Below are 26,178 nucleotides of genomic sequence, written 5' to 3'. Positions count from 1 at the left end.
CTCACGTGCCACCTTCGGCACGCATGCCATAGGTTGCCTACCCCTGCAATAGACCTTCACAACAACCTAGGTAGTAATAGTTGAAGGAAAGCAAAAACACACACCTTTTGAACATACATATATAACTTCAATGGGAATGGCTGAGTGCTCAGCCCTTTAGAAAAAAATCAAACCTTGTTTAGGAGCCAACGCATGAATGTAGGAACCTATTTTTAAAAATCTTCACTTCTGTATGTGTTATGGTAAGACCTGAGAACTCTCCAGGTTTGTACATGAAAGTAGCAAAAATAGGAAGCAATTCCAAAATGTCAGTTTACTGCTCCATTAATGAGTGATTACTGTACTGACATTGACTAATGAAAATCAAGCTTGGCTTCTATCACCATTACACTCAACCCCTAACACCACAAAGTTTATGCAGCTCCAGTAGTCTTTTTTATGTGCATCCAAATTAAGAGTTTGTGTCTCAAATGTGACCTAAAGCAATTTCCTGTAAATAAGCAGACAGTTGGCCATGATATACATTCAGCCTTCGGTCTCTTGTCTGACAATTTGTGCCAGTACAGATTTCTGTTTCCTTTCTTTGTGGAGAACTGTATACTAGAACTGAACAAATCCCCAGTCCATTTCAAATAAGTCATTGGAGTACTGCCATAATACTTTAAATCACTTTCCAAGCAGTAATCTAGAGATGTAAACTTTTATCCTGAATGCCAGTCTGCTGAGCTACTTGGAATATTATACCACAAAGCCTTTGAATGATACAGATAGCAGTGACCCCATTATAATCTAAATCAGACAATATTAAACATTGAACCTGTGAGAAATGAGGCAAAACTACCCAACTAATGTCACAATGAATTAGAATGGAAGGAAAAGTACATGAAATATTGAAATAGGCTATATTACAAACCATCATTGTATGAAACAATCTCCAAGTGCTACTGGATGTAACCAAGGCACATACATATTTGTAATAGCTGCTGCAACCCTTGTATGTCCCCTTCATGGAAGTTTAACTTTTGGGGTCTGCATAGCAATAACTCCACAGGCCAGTCTGCTGGACCTTTGTAGTCCTAACTAAACCCTGGCTGTATGTGGAGTTTTCTTTTGCAGCCTTCCCAGCCACACAACAGAACTGTAGTGGGCAGATTTAGGTGCATCTCCTGGATTATGCCATCTTTTTTATATCATGTTTTTCATATGCCATTATATGCATTGTCAAAAACAGATAGTTAAGGGTTAATGTCTCTTTTACCTGTAAAGGGTTAACAAACAGGGAACCGGACACCTGACCAGAGGACCAATCAGGAAACAAGATACTTTCAAATCTTGGTGGAGGGAAGCCTTTGTTTGTGTTTTTTGGGTTTTGCTTTGTTCTCTCTGGGTCCTGGAAGGGACTAGATGGGCAACCAGTTTTCTTGCCAATCTCCCTCCTACAATCTTTTATAGTGAGTAATTTAGTAAGAAAGGCGGTTATAGTCTTTTGATTGTTTCTGTATTTGCAAATGTGTAGTTTGCTGGAAGTATTTTAAATTGTATTTTGCTGGGGGGAGGCTTCTTTCTAGTGTCTATAAGCTGACAGACCCTGTAACTTTTACCATCTAAAGTACAAAGACAACTTTTACTTTTTTTCTTTCTTTTTATTAAAAGCTTTGCTTTTTAAGACCTGTTTGATTTTTTTCTCCTAGTTAAGGCTCAAAGGAACTGAGTCTGTACTCACCAGGGAATTGGTGGGGAGAAGGGAAAAGTGAATTCCCTCTTTGTTTTAGATTCACAGAGTTTGAATCTGTATTGCCTCTGGGTGAAGGGAAAAGAGGAGGGTGGGGGGAAGGTAACATTCCTTTCTGTGTGGTGATTCAAGGAGTTTGAATCACGGTGATCTCCTAGTGTACCCAGGGCGGGAAAGAGCTGGGAGGAAGGAAGGAGGGGGAAGGGAAATGGTTTATTCCCCTTTGTTGTGAGACTCAAGGAATTTGGGTCTTGGGGTCCCCAGGGAAGGTTTTGGGGGGACCAGAGTGTATCAGACACTGGAATTCCTGATTGGTGGCAGCTTATCAGATCTAAGCAGGTAATTAAGCTTAGAGGAATTCATGCTGGTACCCCAACTTTTGGACTCTAAGGTTCAGATTGGGGAAATATACCATGACACAGCCTTCCCAGCCACACAACAGAACTGTAGTGGGCAGATTTAGGTGCATCTCCTGGGTTATGCCATCTTTTTTATATCATGTTTTTCATATGCCATTATATGCATTGTATGTTTAGGTTCTTAAAAAGAAAGCCAAGTGGCTACTAAAAAGTGTAGTCATCATTTCACACTGCCACTGTTCTTAAATCCTTGCACCATCCCTTTTCTCCTGGGTGTCAGTGTGCTCCATTGGGTATGCCTCCATTGGAATTGCTGTGGAGACAGCTTTCCACAACACACGCTACTGGAGAAGACTGTTTGCTGTAGAGAACCTAATCATCTCTTGCTTGTGGTAAAGTGTGTCACTATACCCAATATTAATATATGGAGATATACCTATGTCATAGAACTAGACGAGACCTTGAAAGGTCCTCAAGTCCAGTCCCCTGCCTTCACTAGCAGGACCAAGTACTGATTTTGCCCTAGATTCCTAAATGGCCCCTTCTAGGATTGAACTCACAAACCTGGGTTTAATGCAGGCCAATGCTTAAAAGTCTGAGCTATCCCTCCCTGAGTTAATGAGATAAAATGGAAAATTAAGAAGTCAGCATAATGTAACCCTTTCCTAGCAGTTAGCTTATACACACTTATGAATGTAATACAGCCTACAGCTGTCAAATTCACCCTATTAGCTCAACTGGTAAAAGGCTTGGGCTGTCAGTACTGAAGCACAAGTGTTCATGTCCTATTGTTAAGGCAATCAGGAACTGTTACAACAACATTTGTAGGTCAAGCTTGCTTCATGTGACTTGAGCTACAACATCAGTTCCCACTTACCAGGTGGTTTGGTTGGTGGGGTTTTTTTTTTTTGGAGGGGGCACATGATAGAAAAGCTAAGTGGCCCTACTTTGGGCCTGTACCTCTCTTAACACCATTCATTTAAGGAATTTATAAACTTGGCCCTAATCCTGCAAACACAAAATTACACCTATGCTTAAGTGTTTGCAGGATCAGGGATTTGGTGCCTCTACCTTACAAAGATGGAATAACCACAGAAACAACTTAGATCCAGTCACCAGTTAGATTAGGTCAGTGCTTCAATGAGTTAATCAATCAAGCCTCAGAGCCCCCTGACAGATGCGTACAGAGCTGAGACGTGAGCCAAGGGGTCCTGGCTCCTAGTCCTGTGACCTAACCGCTAGGCCACTCTGTATCCAGCAGGCGCAGGCCAGCAAAGCCACTTGGCCAACGCGTTGTGCACGGCTTGGGTCTGCCGGGCTTCCGTCCCAGATGATGCCGCCGCTGGCTCCCGCCCATCAGTGGCGCAGCTAGGAGCCGGTTTCCGTGTCAGCCTGCGCGGCTCAACGAGTCCGGCGGGGAGGGGGCAGCCATGGAAGAAGCGGCTCTAACTCCCCGCCGCTGACACACTCTGCCCCCAGTGCTGCCGCTCCGCCCGCCATCCCGTTCGGCCGCCCCGGGAGCAGTGCGCTGCGGCGGCGGCGGATCTTTACCCGCAGCTTTCAACAGGTAGTAGCGTCTGACGGCAAGTGAGGGTAGTGGCTTCCGGAGATGTTAATACGCATGCTCGGAGCGTTGGCGCATGCTCAGTAACAGCAAAGTAGCTGATCCTGACACTCTGACGCCTCTCCCCAGCCCAGCTGGAGGAGCCATGGACAAAGCCGACAAGGTAAGGGAGGGGCGGGGGCGCTGGGCCCGGGGCTGCGAGCGCGCGCGCTGTAAACAAGCAGCGAGGTTGGCGGTGGGGGGGCTGACGGGGTGTGCGCGAGCCGAGGGGTGCCGGGGCCAGGGGAGCTCGCGGGCGCCAGGCGGGGGGTGGGGGGCCAGGGCTGTCAGGGATTTGCGGCAGCCGGCGGACAGAGCTGTAAATCCGGGGCGGGGGAGCGGGCGGTGGATCTGCTCAGCTGAGGGGGTTGGTGGGCACCGGCTGCAGCCCTCCGGCCTGCACTCCAAGCAGCTGGGCAGGGAGGTGAGGGGATTCCTGGGTGCTCAGGAGCAGAGCTGTAACGGGGGGAGGTGTTTGTGTATATGGGCAGTTGGGGGAGGGGGTAAAAGCTATTTTCTCTTCCGCCCCCTCCCCCCCCCCAAAAAAAAACACCACAATCTCAAAGTGGACTTTAGTCTTGAGAAGTTCTCTGGAAAACTAGAGCGAGCCAAGGCGCGGCAGGGAATGTCTTTATTGGACCAGCTGCTGTTGAGGGAAGAGAAAACTCTGTCTTTTTATGTCTGTTTGTGGGTACATTTAACTCGTAAACAAGGATCCGGGAGTGGGGGTGACAACACGGGCATAACCCCCTCAGCCCTAGCCATCTTTCCTGCTGCTGGGCTGGGAGGCTTGAGAGTCTTGTGAAGTGTGGGTGGGAGCGTTAAAATAGCAGCTAAAATACTGTAGGTCTGACCCCATTTTTTTTTTACCCACTTCCTATATAAACTTGAAGTTTATGCAAGTCCATGTTGTTGCTTGTCATATTCATAATGTTGTATCAAGACTCTTTTCTGTTTTTTTCCGTGACGTGTTTCAAGTTGCTGGGGCAATTGGACTAAGTGAGATTTTAATTAACATATACAAGATCAGCAGGAGAGACTTTTAAAACATCTTCAAAACGAGTAATATGTCATTTCCCTAGTGTATGAAACATGTAGATTTGTTAAAATCATTTTTTGTTCCTGGGGTAGATGTAAGTCTCTAACATTCAGGACACCATCTAGCCTTCCCTGTCCTTAGTTTGTAGCAGATAAAAGGTTTAGTCGTCCTATTCTGCCCCTTTTTTTACCCTGATGAATTTAAGTGAAGAGTCACAGAATAATCAATTTACCTTGTTTTCAGGGTCTTTTCAAGTTGTTGTGACATGAAGGAGCCTTTAAAATATCGCTCAATCACAATTGTTTAATGTTTTATTGATGTGAACATAGTAAAGTCCTTCATCACAAGAAGGTGATGATTTTAAAAAATCCAAAATTAGAGTTTCTCTATGTGAAACTTAATAAGTTCTCTGTTACTACTAAGCTGCTCTTCAAGGAAATGTGTGTTGAAAGACCCTAATTGCAGGATTTCAAATATAGTTCAGTTATGACTTTCAGTTTTGAAAAATCTTCAGAAATTCTAGGGCTATCCTCTCAATTGACTTAATTCTAAACTTCAGTAATACAGTGTACATTGGACAATGAGTTATTTTTATAAGAATAATTGTTTCATTTTGTACATAGTTTTTAAGGATCGATTAGTAAACAATGTGTATCTTCCCTAGCAGGCTGTGTGTTATGATGAGTGATAACTTCAAGCAATCAGTTACAGAGAAAGGATAAAAATATGACTGTGTACAGAAATAGAATAATTTTTTAGCTGAATTTAAATTAGGCTATTCTGCCAAATTGGGAACTTCTTTCTATACTTCTGGTTAATTATTTCATGTATTTCTTTTGTTCACTTTAATTAGTATTGTGGTACTATTGTGAAGTTTGTTGCTAGAACTCTCAATCACAGATGACTTCACACATTCTGTCTAAGCATTTTTTCCTTGCTTATGAGAGGGCTAAAAATCACAATGGTTATTCACCCCATTAAGTAGTGAAGCTCTCAATAATGATTATACCCTTTTTATGTAGTCCCTTTCATATCAGAAGAAGCACAATTAAGAGCTTTGGGGCAAGGACTGTCTTTTTTTTGTCCTGTTCATACAGGGCTTGGAACAATGGGAGCCTGGTCCATGACTAGGGCCCCAAGATGCTAGGGTATAGTATGGTAGTATGAATAATTGGGGGGTAACTTTCTGCAATACTGTAATTGTCTTGCTTCACATGCTTTCTGATTAGCCAGTAGTAACCTGCATAGGAATACTCTCAACAAAAGGTTCAAACTCAATAAGTTTAATAAAAACATTAAAATTTACTTTTATCAATATAAAATAATTTATAATGTTTTTAATCACAGTTTTTTAAGATGCTGGTGCAGATCCTGGAAATCCTTTAATTTGCTCACCTTTCTCCTCAGTGGCACTGTACAATTGATAAATCAGTGTAAAAGCCTACAGTCATGAGATAAAAGTGGTTAGGTAAATAATTTTTGGGGGTGCGAGAAAGTCCCAAATAAACTGTGATGCTACTAACTAGAATAAAATTAACTTCTCAACTCATAGGAACAGTTAATGTGATTTAGAATGTAACTATGTCAGAAGAGCGAATGTTGTGTTGCATGTCATATGTATAAGATTTGAGGGGTGAAAAGGGATTGTCAGTGTTAACATAATTCATTTCTTTGGACAAAAACCTGTCTTGAAGAAAAAAGAGCCATCACACATCTTGTATTAATTGTTTTTGTCTACACTAACAAAATAACTTAAAGTGACGAAGTGTCATCTATGGATTCCCCTTAGTTCCCCTCTAGCTAGGTTTGTGTGGCCCCATCACTGTAATATCTGAGCCTCTCTCTACTGTGGTTAAATAGTTTGAGTTACTAATATAGAGAGAAAAATGTTGCAGAAAGTTGTTCTAAACCCCTTATTCTACCCTGGGATTTGTTGTGATTTCTGTAATGGGTGTTGGAATAGTTTGGTTCTGTCAGTTGCAGAAGTTAATGTGTTCAAGAACAGTTAAATGGTATGTTTGGATGATGTTTGTTGTCAGCCATGGGTTATTTTCCTAATGTAGACAAGGTCACACTAAGCTTTTTGCAGGTGTTCAGCACAAGGGAGTGGTGGTAGGAAACTAGGAGAAGAGAAACAACTTTTTTTTTTTTTATAAGTTGATATTATTTTCAAATTCAAAAATTATGATGTGTTTATTTGCTTAGAGCTATGCTTAAGGCCTTGGCCTCTATTAGGACAGTTAGGAAATCAAGTGGAATTGCAAAATATCAATCGTGGACATGTCCTAAATTATTTGGTACTTAAAAACAGCCTATTTGTTGTCTGCTTGAACAAAGTGCAAGGAAAGTAGTGCCAACAGATAATTATGGTTTTATTATAGTGCTGAGTGCTTATTATGCAAGTAAGTTGGATGTAGGTGTGCTGTTTTTGTTTTGTTCAATTTCTCCAATTGTATTTCTGTCTTTTGAGGATATGAACATTGGGAATTTTGTCTATTATTGTGGAAAAAGAAGAGTTTTCTTTAACTTTGGAGTTTAGGCTGAGAGAATGTCACTTGGAGTCATCTAAGGATAATAGAAAGCTGTCCTTGCCAGAAGAATGTTTTATGTAAAGATTCTTATTTTCATATGACTGAACTATAACCAGAACAAGGTCTTCAGTGTGTTTAAAAGAGAGTCAGAATTGTTTTGCAACAATAGATAGGCATGTCCGTAAGTCTTCTAGTGGCTATTAGATTTATTGTTGACCAATGGGGGAAAGAGCCACTTATGTAATGCTTTGCATTAATGCCTTTTCTGCAAGAATCTCAAAGCACTTTTACAAATATTAAACTTTACAAATATGCATGTGAGGGGTATGTATGTGCATATATGTGTGTGTACTCATTTTACTGGTGAGTAGACATGAGGCACATGGAAGTCACGTGATTTCCCCAAGGTTACGCTCCAAGTTTCTTTTCCAAGAAACCAGCCTTGATTTCCCATTCCTTCCTCTAACTGCTATGTTACATTGCCTTTCCCAATGTACAAGTCCCTTTGCTTTCAGTTTTTTTTAATTTCTCAGAAATTTATCAGTGTTTACAGAAATTAAAAATTAAGTGAAAATCAGTAAAAAAAAAAAAAAAAAAATTAACATCATGGTTTCTGAGTAATACCACAGCTAATGCTGAGAGATGGGAGGACAGAAAAAAGCAACAGAGAGAAAAGTAAGATTATTAAAAGATAAAGTATTGTAGTTTAATATTGTGGTTTATTAATGAACTGTACATTAACAGAATGTACATAGATGCACACGTCCATCTGTCTTTCTCTACATTATCTTACTTTTACAGACAACCTCTTATTTGCGCTTCTAGAATAACATTATTAACAGGAACACATCTACTTAATGTAATGTATTGAATTTTTCTTAACATAATCAGTATTTTCATGTACCTGAGTGGTCCAAAATTTTGGTAAAAATCAATTAAAAAAACCAAAATTACAGCTTTTGTAAAACCTGGGAATTTTTCAGTAAATATTGAAAACATAGGGCCTTATCAATATATGAATCTGACCATCTTGTGTAATTACATTTTCTTTTTCTCTGTGTTGCTCTTTGGAAGCCCTACACAACTGTGGAGAAATTGACTGGACTAAACTTAGTATAAAATAATTACACTTGAAAAAAGACAAATGTTTTACTCTGATCTTTCAATTACAGTAATCCAAGTATTCAGATTTTTGTTTTGTTCATGTATGGATCCTGGCAAAAATGTGAATTTTTAAATTGAGTGTCCCTTTAAAATAATCCTACTGCAGAATAGTATGATTCTTATTTTCAAGAAACAAAGTGGGTGAGGTAATATCTGTTATTAGACCAAATTCTGTTAGTGAGAGAGACAAGCTTTCAAGCCCCACAGACCACCTCTTCAGGTCTGGAGAAGGAATCAGAGTGTCTGAGAAGTTGGTCCAATAAAAGATATTACCTCACCTACTGTGTGTCTCAAAGAAATATGTAGCATCTCAGCCTTAATGCTATCTCGCCATTATTGCATATATAACTGACTTTCATCATAAATGAGGTGGGGATTATCATGTCAACTAAAGCATACCAAGTGCAAAATCATGACGGGTTAAAATTAGCTTTTCACCTGTTCTAAAATACCCAGTGAAGGGGTAGCAAACTAAACTTTCAACTTTGTGTAAAGTTTGTGCTGTGATAAAACTGGCAATCTTGAACTCATACCTGAACATGAATTTCAAATATATTTTCATTCTGCAGCCATAGCCCATTACTCTATACTGTGTTCTTTGGACATAGCACCTTTTAAGAATGTATGATGGTAGAAGATCAGTAGGGGGAAAAATAAGTTCACACAACATAAGTATTTGAATGGAGACCAGTGTACCTGAGCGTGATACTGCTATATTGGAAATACAATTTTAAATCTGTCAGAGTATGATTATATTTCACACCATATTACAAGGGCTGTTCGTGATGTTATCCTGTTATGCTGCATATTTACTGTTCCTTGAATACATGCCACTTAGAAGTCAAATAATTATACTAACACTGGTTTCTGTGTTTGCAAAGTTGGTCTTAAAATAGGTGAAGTGTGTGACTTGTCTGCATACTTAAGTTATTATGGAAGATTTGAAACATAAGATTCAGGAGCAAAATTGGAAAAACTGTTTTAAAAATTATAGTATCTATGTTGTTGCCTTACTATGTTTTGCAGCTAGACTTCTTGTTTCCAGGCTTTAAATAGTAAAACAATCAACTGTATTCTATTTCTCTGAAAGGTAGCATATGGATCTGTTTTCTCACTTTGTGGATGATGAAAAAATATCTGAGTGCTAACTTTGCTCTCCTAGATAGAAGACAAGAGATCCTATTTTAATGGGTAATATTGAATGCCATTACGTTACAATGAACAAAAACTTTTCTAAGATTAAACATACAGTGCTATAACTATAGGACAAAGTTTACCAGTCTGGTCCTGCTAGTGTCATCTTCTGTCTTTGCAGCTGTTGATGACTACAGTAGCTCTTATATAGAAGACAAAGGGTCACTTCAGTATATATGCCATCTTGGTAGAGTTGTAATTGTTGGACTGAAATATATAATGAGCTACTGCATAACATTTTGTAAGTTAAAACTGAATAGCATCATGAAGAGCAAAACTCTTTTCCCTATAAAATTAAGACCTGTTTTACGGTATTGACAACCTCACCGGTTTAAGAATCATGAGCTAGAACCCCCCAAAATCATGAGATTTTGTTAGAGAGAGGAGATTTTGTGTTTGGTCTTCCTTTTAACACACAAATCGGGAAAGTGGTAAATAGTGAAGACAGGTTGCTGATTCAGAGCAATCTGGATCACTTAGTAAAATGGGCCAGAGCATACCATATGTGTTTTAATGTGGGTAAATGTATACATCTAGGGACAAGGAATGTAGGCCATATTTGCAGGTTGGAGGATTCTGTTCTGGGAAATAGTGACTCTGAAAAAGATGTAAGGGGTTCTGGTGAATAATCAGCTGAACATGAACTCACAGTGTGATGCAATCCTGAGATGCATAAACAGCAGAATCTTGAGTAGGATTAGAGAGGTTATTTTACTTCTGTATTTGTCACTGTTATGACTGCTGCTGAAATACTGTTTCCTGTTCTGGTGCCCCCTATTCAAGAAGGATATTGATAAATTGGGGGCTGGTGAGAGGGGTCAGAGAAGAGCCACAAGAATGATTAAAGGATTAGAAAACATGGTAGACTCAATGAGCTCAATTTGCTCATCTTGATAACTCTTAATCGTCTCTTTGTTTTGATTATAGTCTATAAGTATCTACAAGGGGAACAAATATTTAATAATGGTCTCTTCAATCTAGCAGAAAATGGTACAACATGATCCAGTGACTGGAAGTTAAAACTAGACAAGTTCAGAGTGGAAAGAAGGCATATTTTTTTGACAGTGAGGGTAATTAATCATTGGAACAATTTACCAAGGGTTGTGGTAGATTATCCATCATTGACCATTTTAAAATAAATGCATGCTTTTCTAAAATATATGTGTTAGGAATTATTTGGGGGCATTTCTGTGGCCTGTTGTGTACACAAAGTTAGACTAGATGATCACAATGGTCTCTTCTGGCCTTAGAATCTATGAAGTCGGAATAATTTTACAGATACCTTAACAGCTAGAGGTAATCTCAATGGACTGCAGACCGACTACAGAATACAGAGCCCTCTTTCCAGGAGATCCTAAACTGGTGCCTTAGTCAATGATGTGTCTCATCAGTTATTTTTGATTGTTACATTTAACCTTAAAGACTATGCCATGATCAAATGAATCATGAAAAGTGGTGGAGTTTGGGGAAGGAAGGGTAAAGAGAAGAGTCATTTTAATGACAGTTCTACAATGACCTGACATCAAAGAGTGATCTCCATATTTCCACACACACTCCCTAAAACCCTGCTGGGAACACACCTCAGCTTAAGACAAGACATTGGACTTCAGACACCTCCATGATTGTACAGATGAGATAGACAGTGGCCAACTATCCTAAAAAATATTATCTTCTCCATACTTGAAAAGCATTCTTGGAAGTGCATTGCATTAGAGAAGCTTACTAATTCCAGAATTCCTACCTAGGATACTTCCACAAAATACTTAGTTCTTTCTCCTATCTCACTTTGTTTGCCATTAGGTTGATCGGATGGGCACCTGGCTGTTTAAAAACATAGAAAGGTGGTGCAAATTCACAAGGGCAATCTCATATCAGTAGTGTCATAATGTTATTGCCCCATTTGGATGACAAATGACTGGAAAGCCTATTTATGGTTCTGGTCAGTACTCATGTGGTGCATAGTATCTGTACCCAAACTGTCTCATTGTATTGCTGGGAAGAGAGAGAACTGGGATAACCATTTGAAAGTTCTTCGGCCATTCATGAACAGTGCCGCATTTGTATATCTAAATGGCTTGGCCTGACTTTATAGAAACGGGTTAGCTCAGGGATCTCAAACTCAAATCACCACGAGGGCCACATGAGGACTAGTACATTGGCTCAAGGGCTGCATCACTGACACATTTTCATATAAAGGTACCAAAGCCCCCCTTCTCTGCCCCTGGCCCCGCCCCACTCCACCCCTTCAATGAGGGCACTCTCCCTTGCCCCTATTCCAACCCCTTCCCCAGTTCCCCACGTCTTCTTCACCTCTTCCCCTGAGTGCACAGCTCCCCACTCCTCTCCCCTCCCTCCTGGAAAGCGCTAAATTGTTTGGCAGTGGGAAGCACCTGGAGGTAGGCAGAGGAGCAGGGATGCAGTGCTCTGGTGGGGGGGCGGCAGGTGAGGGGAGCTTGGCAGCCACAGGAAATAACTCTGGGGGGGCAGTGCGGCACAGGGAGCTTGGCGGGCCACAGCAAATAACTCCCCAGGCCACGTGTTTGAGGCTCCTAGGTTAGCTGTATAAGAGCTGAAATCGTTATGGCCAAGAGAACTGCTGTTTATTCATGAGCTCTTCTCCCGTTTTTGTTTTTGGGCAACTCCTGAGTTGGAGCTATTACGGTGCAAATCCTTGGTAATTAATTTGATCCTTTTGGACTATTATAAAAACTAAGCATTATTTCTAATTGGCATTCATAATTTCACACAGGAAGGATCAGGTGGAGTGGAAAATTTAACTTGGGTCTCCCAAGTCCCATGTTATTGATCTAACAACTGTATCATTTTTCCTCTACATGAAGCTTTGTGAGTTGTAACGAAGTTACTTAAGATGGTACTCGATCATTATCTAGTTGCCAAAAGTGCAGCTGATTAGCACAAAGATACTTGCTCTACTGCAGTGTTTCCCAAACTTGGGATACCGCTTGTGTGGGGAAAGCCCCTGGCAGGCCAGGCTGGTTTGTTTACCTGCCGCGTCCACAGGAGCTGCTGGAAGTGGCACAGGTTGAGGGTCGTACTGGCCGCCGCTTCCAGCAGTTCCCATTGGCCTGGAGCAGCGAACCGCAGCCAGTGTGAGCTGCGATTGGCCGGACCTGCGGACGTGGCAGGTAAACAAACCGGCCTCGCCTGCCAAGGGCTTTCCATATACAAGCAGCGTCTCAAGTTTGGGAAACATTGCCACAGACTTTTGATGTTTACCTACCTTGACAGCAGACATAGGTCTTCTTGGATGATGATTACTACTTTCTCAGTGCATAACTCTAATGCAAAGGGATTGAAGAGAGGGAAGTTTTTCAAAAAATGCAGTTTGGTAGATGCAACACTTCATTTTATTGTTGCTTCCATTACTTAATTTTTCCTTAGTTTTTAAGTACTCTTAATATAGCTTTCATTTCTAAACTAGCAAACTTCATCTGTACCGCTTGTCTGACTTGGTGGTTTCTTTTGCCTTTCAGATTTTCTTTGGTAAATATGGCATTTAGTGTACAATAATAAAGATGTGAAAACTTAATCCTTGCAACTGTCCCACTGCATGTGGTCACTTGATAGGCCACTTGGTAGTCACATTTCATTTGGAAAACTGTGTAGAAGGTGTAGAATGCAGGGGACAGAGCAGTGCTTATTACACATAATGCACTACATTATGGGGTTGCCAGCTACTGGAAGAATGGAAATTAAGACCAATTAAATTAGTTTGGTTGGCGCTACTGAAGTTCTTGTCAGCCTTGGGGATAAAACAGGCTTACAAATCCACATTCCACAAACAACCAAATGTGAGTCTAGCCCCTGAATGTAACTAGAGTATAGGTGTCTGTCTCACTTCAGCAGCCCCTGACAGTGTATTGAGTATGGGTGCAAAGTGATGATCTTGTCAACTCAAAGTGAAATCATTACAGAACTTGAGCCCACCTTCTTTTGGCACAGTGTAAAAGGGCCTAAATTGTTTAGCAAACCTTTTAGATTAGTCCTTTTGGGGCTCTTGCCTTTCAAAACAACATTGAAAAGACAGTATGACAAAATTCATTTTTATTTATGTGGTAACTTTGATCTAATCTTAACGGCAAAATTTGTAAATGTTCTTGAAACACGTAAAAATTGCAGATGGAGTAAAGTTTTTCTTAGCAATGTTACACCCATACTAGCAGTAAAATGGTTAGCTAAAACCATTTTTAAGATTTGTTTTTTGCCTCAGAGTATGATCAGTTTTGCAATGTAGACCAGACTTTACTAAGTCTACCACATGTTTTCAGTTAAGATGCAATTATTATGAAAGCCTACACAACTGTGCCTCATCTACATCTCTAACCTAGTGTCTTTGTACACTCGATCCTAACCTCTCTCCTGACTATTGCCTCATCTGCAGGCTCCCAATTCCAGTCCTTTTTAAATTAATTGATGTTTATTTGGAGCTTTGAAAACATGAAGGCCAGCATAAATGCCACATGTTGTTGTTCTATACCAACTCCTATGCTCGCTGCATCCTTCCGATCAACATTTGTCAATTGTTTTCCAACTTGTCAAATCACTGCAAAAATCCACCTGTACCAAGAGGCTGGCTGATCTCCTGAATTGTGCTTGTGTTAATTGCAATGCATCCCTGTGAATTTTAAGATTGTAAGCTCTTCAAGAGAATATCCTTGTTTAATGGACATGATGAATGTTTGATTTATAATCCTGAAGAATAAAGAGAGAAATGGAAAAGAGGATAAAGGTGATTCCTTTTGGTTTGTGATATTGCACTTGAGAGGATGTTGCATTCCCACCAGCCAACCATGATCTTTCCATAGGGCATCAACAAATGGGAAAGAGGAGTTTTGTTTCCCTGTGTTTGCTTGTTACTGGTTGAATTGTTTCCTTAAAGAATGTAAGGGAAGTCATGATGAGACTGTACATTTTTCATATTTACAACTAGTAGATGTGTCTGAACTTGTTATTTGAGCTACTTTTTCTTACACTGGTCTTCCAGTTTATTTTGGACTTCTAAATGCAACCTTAGGCACCTGATTGTTTAAACAGCCTTAGGCCTGCTAGTGCTTTTTAAAATGCATTTTCCAGTGTAAATGTTGACTTGTGTAAATAGCTTGGTCATTTACTTAAGACTTTAAATTTGCAGTTCCTTATATGGTTTAAAAATCTTTAATGTGTCAAATGCCTTAAGTAACGAGAATCTGTTAACGATTTGCAGAATAACTCCTGCCGTTTGTTAACTTGTTTAACCACTGACTCTGACTTTATTAATGCTGTTTTTTTTCCTTTTTTAAGAATGTTAAACTGTCAGCTGAAGTAGAACCATTTATTCCTCAGAAGAAGGGTCCTGATACACTTATGATATCTATGGCTCTCCCTAATGACAGTGGAGGTGTTAATGGAGTGGAACCAACTCCTATTCCCAGCTACCTGATTACTTGCTACCCATTTGTACAGGAAAACCAGGCCAACAGGTAATTTGTGGTGGTGCGCCTCTATGGAAAAAGACACAGACTTTTAAATAAATTTGGATTTCCCTTCTGTCAAAGATGTGCCTGGAATCAAGAAAGTGACTATATAAACACTGTTTTCATATAATTTTTGGTAAGCTTGAGAACTTCCTCTCTGCATTTAGTTACTCTTCTGTCCCCTACTGGGTGAGGATAGAGTTTCTACGACCCTGGGTAATGTTGTCCCCATTTTTCTCCTTTAATCCCCACCATTCTTAGATTCCTTGTTCTTTTTTGCCTTGGTCAGAGGAGTGACCACAGATACTTCTTGAACCCATCCGCTCTACTCTTAAACCTTCCACAGCCAGTCCAAACAAGTGTACCCAGCCACCTCTAAAACAAGGTGCTAAGAGAAAGGGTGTAACTTGGATCCCTAAGTGATAGAACAGTATGCTGTTAGCGGTCTGAGGCCTTCCCATAACTAACTTGATTTGCACCGTGCATGTGCAAGACTGCATGATGCGTTAAACTGAGCATGAGAAGGAATTAGAAATTGGAAACCCTTATTCTAGTCACAGCTCTGCCATTCGCTAGTTCTGTAGCCATGAAGACCCTTATCCTCTCCATATCTGTGTTCCTGTATAGGATGGGGATAATGCTTTCCTACTTCATAGGAAAGTTACAAGGCTTAGTCAGTATGTATATGGCACCTTGATATCTTAAAATGCTACAGTGTATAAATTGCTAAAAATACTTAAGAGTAAGGACTACTTTTAGTCCCACTCTTGCTAATATGGCAGGTGGACCCATGGGATCCCAGTCCCGCTGCAGGGTTCTACACCTCTCCCATGTAGGGCTCTATTTAACAGTCCCTCTACTGGGAACTGGCTTATGCAGATTTGCACAATTGTCATGAATTTTACCTTTATCTTCCCCTCCTCTTTCTAACAAATATCTGCAGTCTTCTCTACACAATGGTCTCCCTAGTCCTATGGAGAGGAAGGGAATTGGGCTCAGAGTTCCCGTGGGGCTCTTTTGGTTGTCGTTAGCAATAGAGATTGGCCAGGGGGAGACCACTGCACTGCACTTGTTCTCAGAGCTTCAAGGAATAGAGAACGTATTTGAGTGGTAGGTGTCTGTCTTCACGTGCGCTCTCAAAGTCTGCTTTAGGGAACTTAGGAGCCTGGGATAAAATGTGAGCTGATAGCTTGTTTTCCCTTGTCTATCAAAACATTATTCCTCCTAGATAAGTAGGTGAATGTCAGACTAAATTATTGCTACCATAGCTATCTGTAAATTTATCTGGTGTGTCCCCAGGTATTTCATCCATTTTTTATTTTCTGATGTGTTGAAATAATTTGAACTACAGTATAAATAAATTATAACTATATATCAGTACCTCCAATTTGAAAGTTGGTTATAAACAGCTTTCTGCGTTGTGGTGAAGATAATTTTTTCTTGACAATTATTTTGTCATAAGATGTTAGTTTCTTCTGGCCTATTCTTTTAATTTGCTAGTATAACATTAACATTCTTTTGCTTCATAAAATTTAAATCTTTTGGTTGAGCAGTTTTGTTTGCCATAGTATCTTGTGTATTTTGTAGTGTCCCTGAATGCAGTTGAAATTACATTATTTCAGTCATGCTCTCAAAATATATATTATTTGCACGCTAGGAATTTAACAGTTAAGCATTTGAATTAAGCTATTAGGACTAAGAGTTCATGAAACAGTTGGCACTAATTTCTTTTTCAGAATAAAGGATTAAGTTACTAGTAAACTCACTCCAATTATGTGTAACTTTTCAGCAATTTTGTTTTTTTTCTCTTTTGGTTTTACAGACAATTTCCATTATATAATAATGACATCAGATGGCAGCAGCCAAACCCGAGCCCCACAGGACCTTATCTTGCTTATCCTATTATATCTGCTCAACCACCTGTCTCTACAGAGTATACGTATTACCAGTTTATGCCAGCCCCATGTGCACAAGTCATGGGTTTCTATCATCCTTTTCCTGCACCCTACTCTGCACCCTTTCAGACAGCAAGTGCTGTAAGTACAGTTACAACCGAATGTGCTGATCGCCCAAACCAGCCAGGCCAGGTCTTTCCATTATCCAAACAGCGAAGCAAAAGCAGTAACAGGGGACCAGCTGCACAAAAGGTAAGCATGTCATTGTTGAGCCCCAATTAACAGAGCAAATAATAGAATCATGTGAAAACATTTTTGCACAAAAAAATGAGCTGCTTTTTAGTCCTATATATTTTTGTTCAACAGCATAGGACAAGTACGTATAACAACATTTTTCTCTACCCTTGGTTTCTTCTGAAGCAGTATAACTTTATATAGTTATAAAGTATAACAGTGATGCTTTAATTTTGCACAATTAGTGTTTCAAAGGCCTGAACAAGATCATTCCTTTTGTGACTGTTGTACTATAAGAACCTAGATGGAATATCTGAGGGGTAATGCTGTTGGCTTTAGGGAGCTGGGAGACAGGTTGTTTGAGGGTCATATATGGCCAACAGCTACTTCATTGGATGTTGTTGACTGCCACCTAAGATTTTTTTCTCTCTGGCTCTTGGATATTGCATAAGTAATTTTAAAACAGTTGGTCAGTGGTTTTTCAACTTTTTCATTTGTGGACCCCTAAAAAATTTCAAATGGAGGTGCGGATCCCTTTGGAAATCTTCGACATTGTCTGCAGACCACAGATTGAAAACCATTGCAATAGGTGATTTGTCATGCCACGTGCGCTAGGCTGCGTACATTCAACAGCATTTCTGAGGGTTTTATTGAATCACATTTTAGGTATATATATGTCCTAAGAAGCACTGGTTATATTGAAGTAGAAGTCCATTAATATGTTGCACTTAGCTAAAATACACTCTGCTTGTGTAGTCATTTGCTTTTGTAGAAATACATTAATTACATTAAACTGCAACAAAACTCTCCTCTCTTGCTACCCAGTAGTTGTCTAGCATTAGTTGCTTAGGTAATAGTCTCCAAAACTTGTTGGCTTACGGTATAATATGGTATTAGTAGTTCCTTAAACTAAGCTGCATGGAAGATATAGAAAACTTCTTCAAACTGATAGATGGTAGAATGTGATCCAAAATAGTATTAACCTTGTGAACTACTGGAGAACATTACCCATAATCACTTGTTTCAGACAGGTGATTTCTATAAAGAATCTGTTAGAACTTTATAGAAATTGTAATAGCACTAACCAAACGATTTTTAATTGTCGTATTTAAATATGTCTCATGTATATATTCGATCTTTTAAAACAGCAACTACAGTTGCAGACACACATAAAAAGCAAAAGGGCTCCAGTGAAAAGTGTAGCTATCCAAAAAGAGACCAATGCATCAGGCCCTGAGAACAGATCAAAAATTGTGCTGTTGGTTGATGCATCTCAGCAAACAGGTAAGATGTTGTCTGTTGGGTTTTTGTGTGTGTGTGTCTGTCTGTCTGCTAACTAACTGGAACTGCAGCCATACCACCATGTTTTCTGATCTAGTCAGACCATAAGTTAAGGAGGGTTGACCTACAAGATGTCTAATAGAGAACTTCAAGAACCAAAGACGTGCTGTTGGACAGTGGTTCTCAAACTGGGGCCGCCATTTGTGTAGGGAAAGCCCCTGGTGGGCCAGGCCGGTTTGTTTACCTGCCCCGTCCATAGGTCCGGCCGATCGCGGCTCCCACTGGCTGCGGTTCGCTGCTCCAGGCCAATGGGAGCCGCTGGAAACGGCGCGGGCCGAAGGATGTACTGACCGCTGCTTCCAGCAGCTCCCATTGGTCTGCTGCAGCGAACTGCAGCCAGTGGGAGCCGCGATCGGCTGGACCCGCGGACGGAGCAGGTAAACAGACCAGCCTGGCCCACCGGGGGCTTTCCCTACACAAGCGGCGTCCCAAGTTTGAGAACCACTGCTGTAGAAAACGTGCGATTGACTCATTAGTTGGCATTCTTTACTCTCTCAGAATTGAATCAGTGCTTCATCATAGGAATGCTGCTGGAAACACACATCTACTCCTAATTATTAAAGGCTTCTTAACCCTCTTTGGGAAAGAAATATTGGGAAGCACCACTAGTGGCCTGATTAACTTTGACTTGGAATCTTTCTCTAGTAACTTGTATTGTATAGTTTGCTTCCTGTCCTAAACTGTAGTTGCATTGTCTTTGAGCTGCGGTCACATTTCATCCCCAAAATGACTGCCATCCCAATAGAACAAATTATGATTATATGAAGGCCTCAGAGGTAAGAGAGGCAGGGCCAGCTCCAGGGTTTTTCACGCCCCAAGCAGCAAAAAAAAAAAACCAACCCCGCCATTGGTGGCTGCTCCACCATGCCACTTTCTTCTTCGGCGGCAATTTGACAGCCGGTCCTTCCTTCTGAGAGGGACCGAGGAAGCTGCCACCGAATTGCTGCCGAAGAGCCTGACTGCCACCCCTTCTCCTTGGCCGCCCCAAGCACCTGCTTGCTGAGCTGGTGTCTGGAGCGGCCCTGAAGAGAGGCCACCCAAAACCTTTAGATGATCAAGGGCACTGGCTCTGCAGACTTTGAGGTCCCCACTCATGGAATCTCAATTTATAGACTGACAGGTGGCTTCTCTAGGACTAAGTTCTGCTGAGTTGAGTTGATATGGAGACTCCAGCTAGCAGTATTTATTAGCTGAAGCCTATGGTATTGGAGTTGAAAAGACACTCTCAGGACTTGTGAGAGAAAGATGTTTGTAATCACTATTTAGAAAAACTTCCTGAAGCTTGAAACTGCAGAGTTTGGTTTTTTTATGAACAGAATATCTCCCCTTGTTTCTCACTTGCTCACTCAAACTTCTCCACTGTGTGCATTTAATTTGTTGTAAGGTTGCTAATGAATGGTAGGCTTCAAACACTGTTTTTACTTTTAGTTTAAGGTAAGAATCATATTTATAGAAATATTGGTAAATTTTTTGGGTGGGGTTTGGGGAAAACCCTTTTAAACAATGAAATGGACTCTCCAAATAGTTAGAAAGGTAGATAGGGGGTGTGTCAGACTTGTGGCAGGACTGATAATTGGGCTCCTGATATATTTTTGGTGGAGGCAGATTGCCAGAAAGTTTGAAATCTTGAATCTGTAAAACATTCTATAGCATGTAGTAAGTCAGTAGGGCAGGTGTGATTTATCATTTTGAAGCTTGAATCAATTATATGACTTAACCAGATAAAAACCTCAGTATTGAAGGTTTAACACCACTTGCTGCAGAGAAATAGTTCTAAACAAGAACTATTAATGGCATGGCAGTAAAAACTTCAACTTCGGTAAGTTTTGGCAGGCATGTGTTAAAACTGGAGCTTATCATTTTATCTAATACACCTCTACCCAATTATAACACCACCCGATATAACACAAATTCGGATATAACGTGGTAAAGCAGCACTCCCAGGGAGTGGGGGGGAGCTGCGCACTCTGGTGGATCAAATCAAGTTAGATATAATGCGGTTTCACCTATAACGTGGTAAGATTTTTTTGTCTCCCGAGGACAGCGTTATATCGAGGTAGAAGTGTACTTCATAAATCTTCCTTTCCCCGGCTGTTTTGAAGGGAAACAGTCAACATCAAGTTCAAAAAATGACCTACTTTTAAAAATTTTCTTGTGTAAAAGTCTTATTGTCTGGCTGCCTGGGGCCTACATGAAATGAATGGTAATCTGTGTAGTTTCTAATGGTTATTACACTTGCACACTAATTAGAACTTGTGTTGGCAATTGCAGCAGATACCCCCCACTGGACTAATGTTAAGGCACTCTGGGAGGCAGTGTGGAGAAATTGCATTTCTGGTGTCTTTGCTGTATCTGTTCTTTGGCAAGCTTCTAGTGGCATCAGTCTGGAACTTTTCAGGAGTACTAAAATTCACTGTGTTGGGAGAAGGATAATAAATCTCTTCCAAGAGTGGTCTTCAAAACTTTTTTTTTTTTTTTTTTTGAGACTAGATGTAAGAGCAGTTCTAAAAACCACACAGTGCATTGGATTTGATACAGGAAAAAAATATTGCAAGGTTTTCTTCATAAATTCTGCTTTATGTATCTTCTGGAAGATTTTTCTTCACTATGATTGCCTGTTCCACTTCTGCATTTAAAGCAATAATTGCAGGAAACCTGCCATATGAATATTCAGAGACCCAGAATGCAACTTAATGAGAATTTTGGCTTGACAACCTACATGGTATTACCTAACTCCCTTGTTTTGAAGACTCTTGTTGTTCGCAGCTAAACCTGTTTGTTGGCAAATCCCATTGCCAAAAATAGGTTGCATCTTAATCAAGGGGTTGGTTAGTACAACACAAATAGATCTAGTAATAGTCTGAAAACTGGATCTTACTACTTACTTCATCCAGCACTGTCAGTACATTTCTCTTTTTACTAATTTGAAACTACCTGGTGCTTTCTTTTGATTTCTTTTCAGTAGCTTTTGTGTTTTCATCACAAATGTTAATGTACCATTAGTAATATTTTCTGCTTTCCAACAGCTGCAACACAAATGGTTATACTTTCTTTGTCTTACAGATTTTCCTTCAGAGATCGCTAATAAGTCACTTTCTGAGAGCTCTAGTACAATGCTATGGAAATCAAAAGGCAGGCGAAGACGTGCATCCCATCCTGCTGCAGAATCCTCTAGTGAACAAGGGGCCAGTGAAGCTGATATTGACAGCGATAGTGGTTACTGCAGTCCTAAACATAGCAACAATCAGGCTGCTGCTGCCATGACTTCAAAAAATACAGATTCTGGTGCAATGAATGTAGGTGAACATTTGTGAAGTGCCAAGGCTGCTGTTTGATGCTACGATAATAAAAATAATTTACTAAAATGTTCTTCCTTCCTTTTCAGATTGTAGAACCATCAGTAAATGCAGGTATAGCTTTTTTTTTTTTTTAATTTTGCAAAGAAAATCTTGAAGCTGTCACATTTGCTGTGTCATATTGTATCTTTATTTACTTGTTGCAAGGAATATTTCTTTGTCCTTCCTAAATCATTTAGCATAGCCACTATCCCGTACACCTTTAAATCTTCTCAAGACCCATCAGTACTGCCACACCAATGATCAATTGCTCAATGATAATGAATAGGCAGGTGGCCTGGTAATGATTCATTAAGTGCACTTGTCTCTGCCTAAGGGGTGGGAGGGGGAGTTGAGGTTTTCAGATGATACTCTCAGCTAAGAATACGTGCAACGTTGTGTTTCACACTTTCTTCCTGTTTTCTTCCCCAGTGTGTTCTACTTGTCGTATTTTGTTGCTATTTAGAACATAAGCTGCTTGGGTCAATGACTTTTATTGTATATTGTACAGGACAGAACAAGGAGGTTCTTATCCTGATCAGGAGTTTTGAACCCTACTGTAATAATAATGAAAAATAACTGTAGAGGAATTGTGCTAAATTCAGCCCTGAAAACAGTGGGCAGAAAAGTCAATTGGATTGGTTCACTGTCCATAATATGCAACTATTCTAATGAGCCCACTATTACATTAGATGTTTACCAAGATAATCAAACTTCATTATTAGCAGTTGAGTGCCTGTGGCTGAATTCTGTTCTCAAAATGAGTGTTTTTTGCCAAATTCTATAAATCATAATTATGGAACTGAGTTTTTGGCAGAGAAGAAACTTTTGCAAGATTCAGATCACAATATTGGTGTAATCTTTTACTTTGATTGTATACACCACCGAACATTTGTCACTTCAAAGTAATACAACTTCTGCTATACTTATTGACTTTTCTTTCATATATTTTATTTTGAAACTTCTATTTCTTTCAGCTGCCATAAGTTGGACTAATGTAAATTCCCAGGCAACTCAGAAAAAACCTTGGATAGAAAACCCTCAGACATTTTCCAGAGGTGGAAGACCAGCTGAACAGAGAAATAGTTCACAGGTACCTTTTGTGTTTTAATTTTAAAACATTATTCACCTCTTGTAAATGGCATCTCTCAAATTATTAAGAATTAACACACAGTAAGCAATGCATTAAAATGGAAGTGGAAAGCAAACTTTATATCATGATTTAATCACTTTATGCATTCTGTTTATTGCCTTCATACTTTTGCTGCAATACACATTTGGCAATATTCTGCCTATAGTCTCCAGTTAAGGAGGGTCTGTTTATTCTGAGCATGTCAGTAGTATGTGAAATGGAGAGATGTCTGGAAAGTGCACAATTTAATAACAGAATAATCGATGCAACGATTTTTAGGTACTATATGGACAATTTAACAGATGCTTTAAACGACGAGTGGAAAATGCTTCAACTTTAATCTTTGAAAATTGATCAAAATATTTGGGATTTTTTGAAGTTACTAAATTTGTTATGGCATTTACATTCTCTGTTCTCATTGTTGTCAATTTATTTACAGCCATCGTGATACATTATTTTGGCTCATTTTATATTGTCAGCATTTCCACTACATTTTCTTTATGCTGCTCTGGTATATAAGTAGATGGTTTTAAAAAAACAAAAATTGTTCTATGCTAAAATTTGTGCAAGGTCTTGACCTAGGATGAAATTCTTACAGGACTTTACTTGGGAATGCTAATAGATATGTATCGGATAGTTCTCACAAAAAAAGTCCTATATAAAAAGAAAATGCCCTTTTTAACCTTGACTGTCTTGCAATTTTTGTGTTTTTGTTTTGAAATCTGACAGAAGCTGCTGTCTGTGCTAAGGCAACAGTCTTGCATCAGGATCCAACAGCACAGACCTTTATATATGGCCTAAAATGGCCACTCATTTACATTTAGACTGTAGGTATTAGAAGCAAAGTATGTGTACACAAGAAGATACTTAGTCTTGTTTCGTGCACACTGGTGGGTTCACTATTTTCTCTCCTTTGTCAAACAAAGTGTATGTCAGACATATTGCTAACACAACATTAATATGTAATAAGCACACGGTATAAATATTGTACATATAAAGGTTAGGCAGTTATGCCAACTAAACTATATTGTTTTCCTCACAATGCTGTTCACTGGTATATCCCACAATACCTTGGAACGGACAACTCAGCATTTAGCACAGGGGTAGGCAACCTATGGCACACATGCCGAAGGCGGCACACAAGCCGATTTTCAGTGGCATTCACACTGTCCAGGTCCTGGCCACTGGTCCGGGGGGCTCTGCATTTTAATTTAATTTTAAATGAAGCTTCTTAAACATTTAAAAACCTTATTTACTTTACATACAACAATAGTTTAATTATATATTATAGACTTAGAGAAAGAGACCTTCTAGAAACATTAAAATGGATTACTGGCATGCAAAACCTTAAATTAGATTGAATAAATGAAGACTCGGCACACCACTTCTGAAAGGTTGCCAACCCCTGATTTAGCATAAGCAGATAGGAAAACTGTGAAAGACCAAATACATTGATATACTGTGCTGGTACAAACTGCGGGGGTACCTTTACGGACCATTACCTGGAATGCTAGTTAGTGTCCAAAAGAAAGATCAGAAAGGTACAAAACAACAAGTTAAGGAACTGCTACAGACTGGTGGGTTGAATCTTGGGTGACGTATGAAGTGCTTTCTAACTTGTAAGCAACCATTCTATAAATACAAGTGATCTTCGGGTGTATCTTTGAAGTACACCTTACACAGAAGGTGAACATGCTGTGAGATAAGAATTGCTTCCCAAAACAAAGGACATGTACAGTGTCTCCTTTTGTACAGTACTGTTTTGTATTATCTAAAGACATTTGGCTAGGTTTGGTTATTTGGGCTCTTGAACATTTTCGTAACAAATCAAAAGTGTAATCGGTCACTTAGCTATACAATTAATACCTTAATCTTTGTGTATGTAAAAATTGGGACTATAGAAGTTGACTGCCCCATAATCTTCTAGGAATACAGTAGTTCTCAATTGTTATCTATTCTAGCAACTAGAGTCAGCTCAAGTTTTTTCTGGCCACAATTTTACATGGACTGGTGCTTTTGGATATTCTGGGGGAGGAGGAGGAGAACTGGCTTTCTTTTAATCCACAGATATTTCACATCTCTTTTATTTAATCCCACAGACTAAGTGTCTAATTAAGCTCAGGGAGCTATAAAATACACCTCACTCTGCCAGCCAAGCTCATTGCAACTGAAGGAGGCGTTGCTCTTGGAACAGCTTCTGCCCTTTGTTCCACCGAGAGGGCAGATTTAATTTGCAGATTTAATTTCCATTGTCAGTGAGAGCTGAGTCAGAAAACAGTCACGTGTTTGGAATCTATGACGTGTTCCCTTTTTAGCCAGCCCTTTCCATGGATGGCACTGTGCTGAACTTCAGCCTTATAAATGGAGTTTAAGGTGTTTTTATGCATTTGCAACACAGGCCTGGTCTACACTACTCGTTTAAACTGAATTTAGTAGCGTTAAACCGATTTAACCCTGCACCTGTCCACACGGCGAGGCTCTTTATATTGATATAAAGGGCTCTTTAAACCAATTTCTGTACTCCTCCCCGACGAGAGGAGTAGCGCTGAAATCGGTATTGCCATGTCGGATATGGGTTAGTGTGGCCGCAAATCTATGGTATTGGCCTCCGGGTGGTATCCCACAGTGCACCATTGTGACCGCTCTGGAAAGCAATCTTAACTTGGATGCACTGGCCAGGTAGACAGGAAAAGCCCCACGAACTTTTGAATTTCATTTCCTGTTTGCCCAGCGTGGAGCTCTGATCAGCACAGGTGGCGATGCAGTCCCAAATCCAAAAAAGAGCTCCAGCATGGACCGTACAGGAGATGCTGGATCTGATCACTGTATGGGGAGACAAATCTGTTCTATCACAGCTCCGTTACAGAAGACGAAATGACAAAGCATTTGAAAAAATCTCCAGGCTGTGATAGACAGAGTCCACAGCACAGTGCTGTGTGACAAGCATAACAGAAAGCCAAAGAATCAAATGGATACTCATGGAGGGAGGGAAGGGATACTGAGGACTCCAGCTATTCCACAGTCCCCGCAGTCTCTGAAAAGCATTTGCATTCTTGGCTGAGCTCCCAGTGCCTGTAGGGTCAAACACATGGTCCGGGGTGGTTCAGGGTATATCTCGTCAATTTACCTCCCCTCCCCCCGTGAA

The 26,178-nt window shown here is 40.0% G+C and overlaps 1 protein-coding gene across 1 annotated transcript in view; it reads left to right on the top strand.

The window, feature by feature from the left end:
• Positions 1 to 3,613: 3,613 nt before the first annotated feature.
• Positions 3,614 to 26,178, top strand: part of SECISBP2L (SECIS binding protein 2 like) — a 44,676-nt gene continuing 22,111 nt past the window's right edge. Inside the window, exons 1-7 of the mRNA XM_050968819.1 lie at positions 3,614 to 3,818; positions 14,924 to 15,102; positions 16,919 to 17,243; positions 18,374 to 18,509; positions 21,630 to 21,862; positions 21,952 to 21,976; positions 22,879 to 22,994. Of these exons, the coding sequence (XP_050824776.1) occupies positions 3,732 to 3,818; positions 14,924 to 15,102; positions 16,919 to 17,243; positions 18,374 to 18,509; positions 21,630 to 21,862; positions 21,952 to 21,976; positions 22,879 to 22,994 (1,101 nt within the window). The 5' untranslated portion in view covers positions 3,614 to 3,731. The remainder of the gene's footprint in view (positions 3,819 to 14,923; positions 15,103 to 16,918; positions 17,244 to 18,373; positions 18,510 to 21,629; positions 21,863 to 21,951; positions 21,977 to 22,878; positions 22,995 to 26,178) is intronic.

The sequence above is a fragment of the Gopherus flavomarginatus genome, chromosome 9 (assembly GCF_025201925.1).
Source record: "Gopherus flavomarginatus isolate rGopFla2 chromosome 9, rGopFla2.mat.asm, whole genome shotgun sequence".
NCBI lineage: Eukaryota > Metazoa > Chordata > Testudines > Testudinidae > Gopherus > Gopherus flavomarginatus.
The sequence above is the reverse complement of the archived record's forward strand: the minus strand, read 5'-3'. Positions and strand labels throughout refer to the sequence as shown.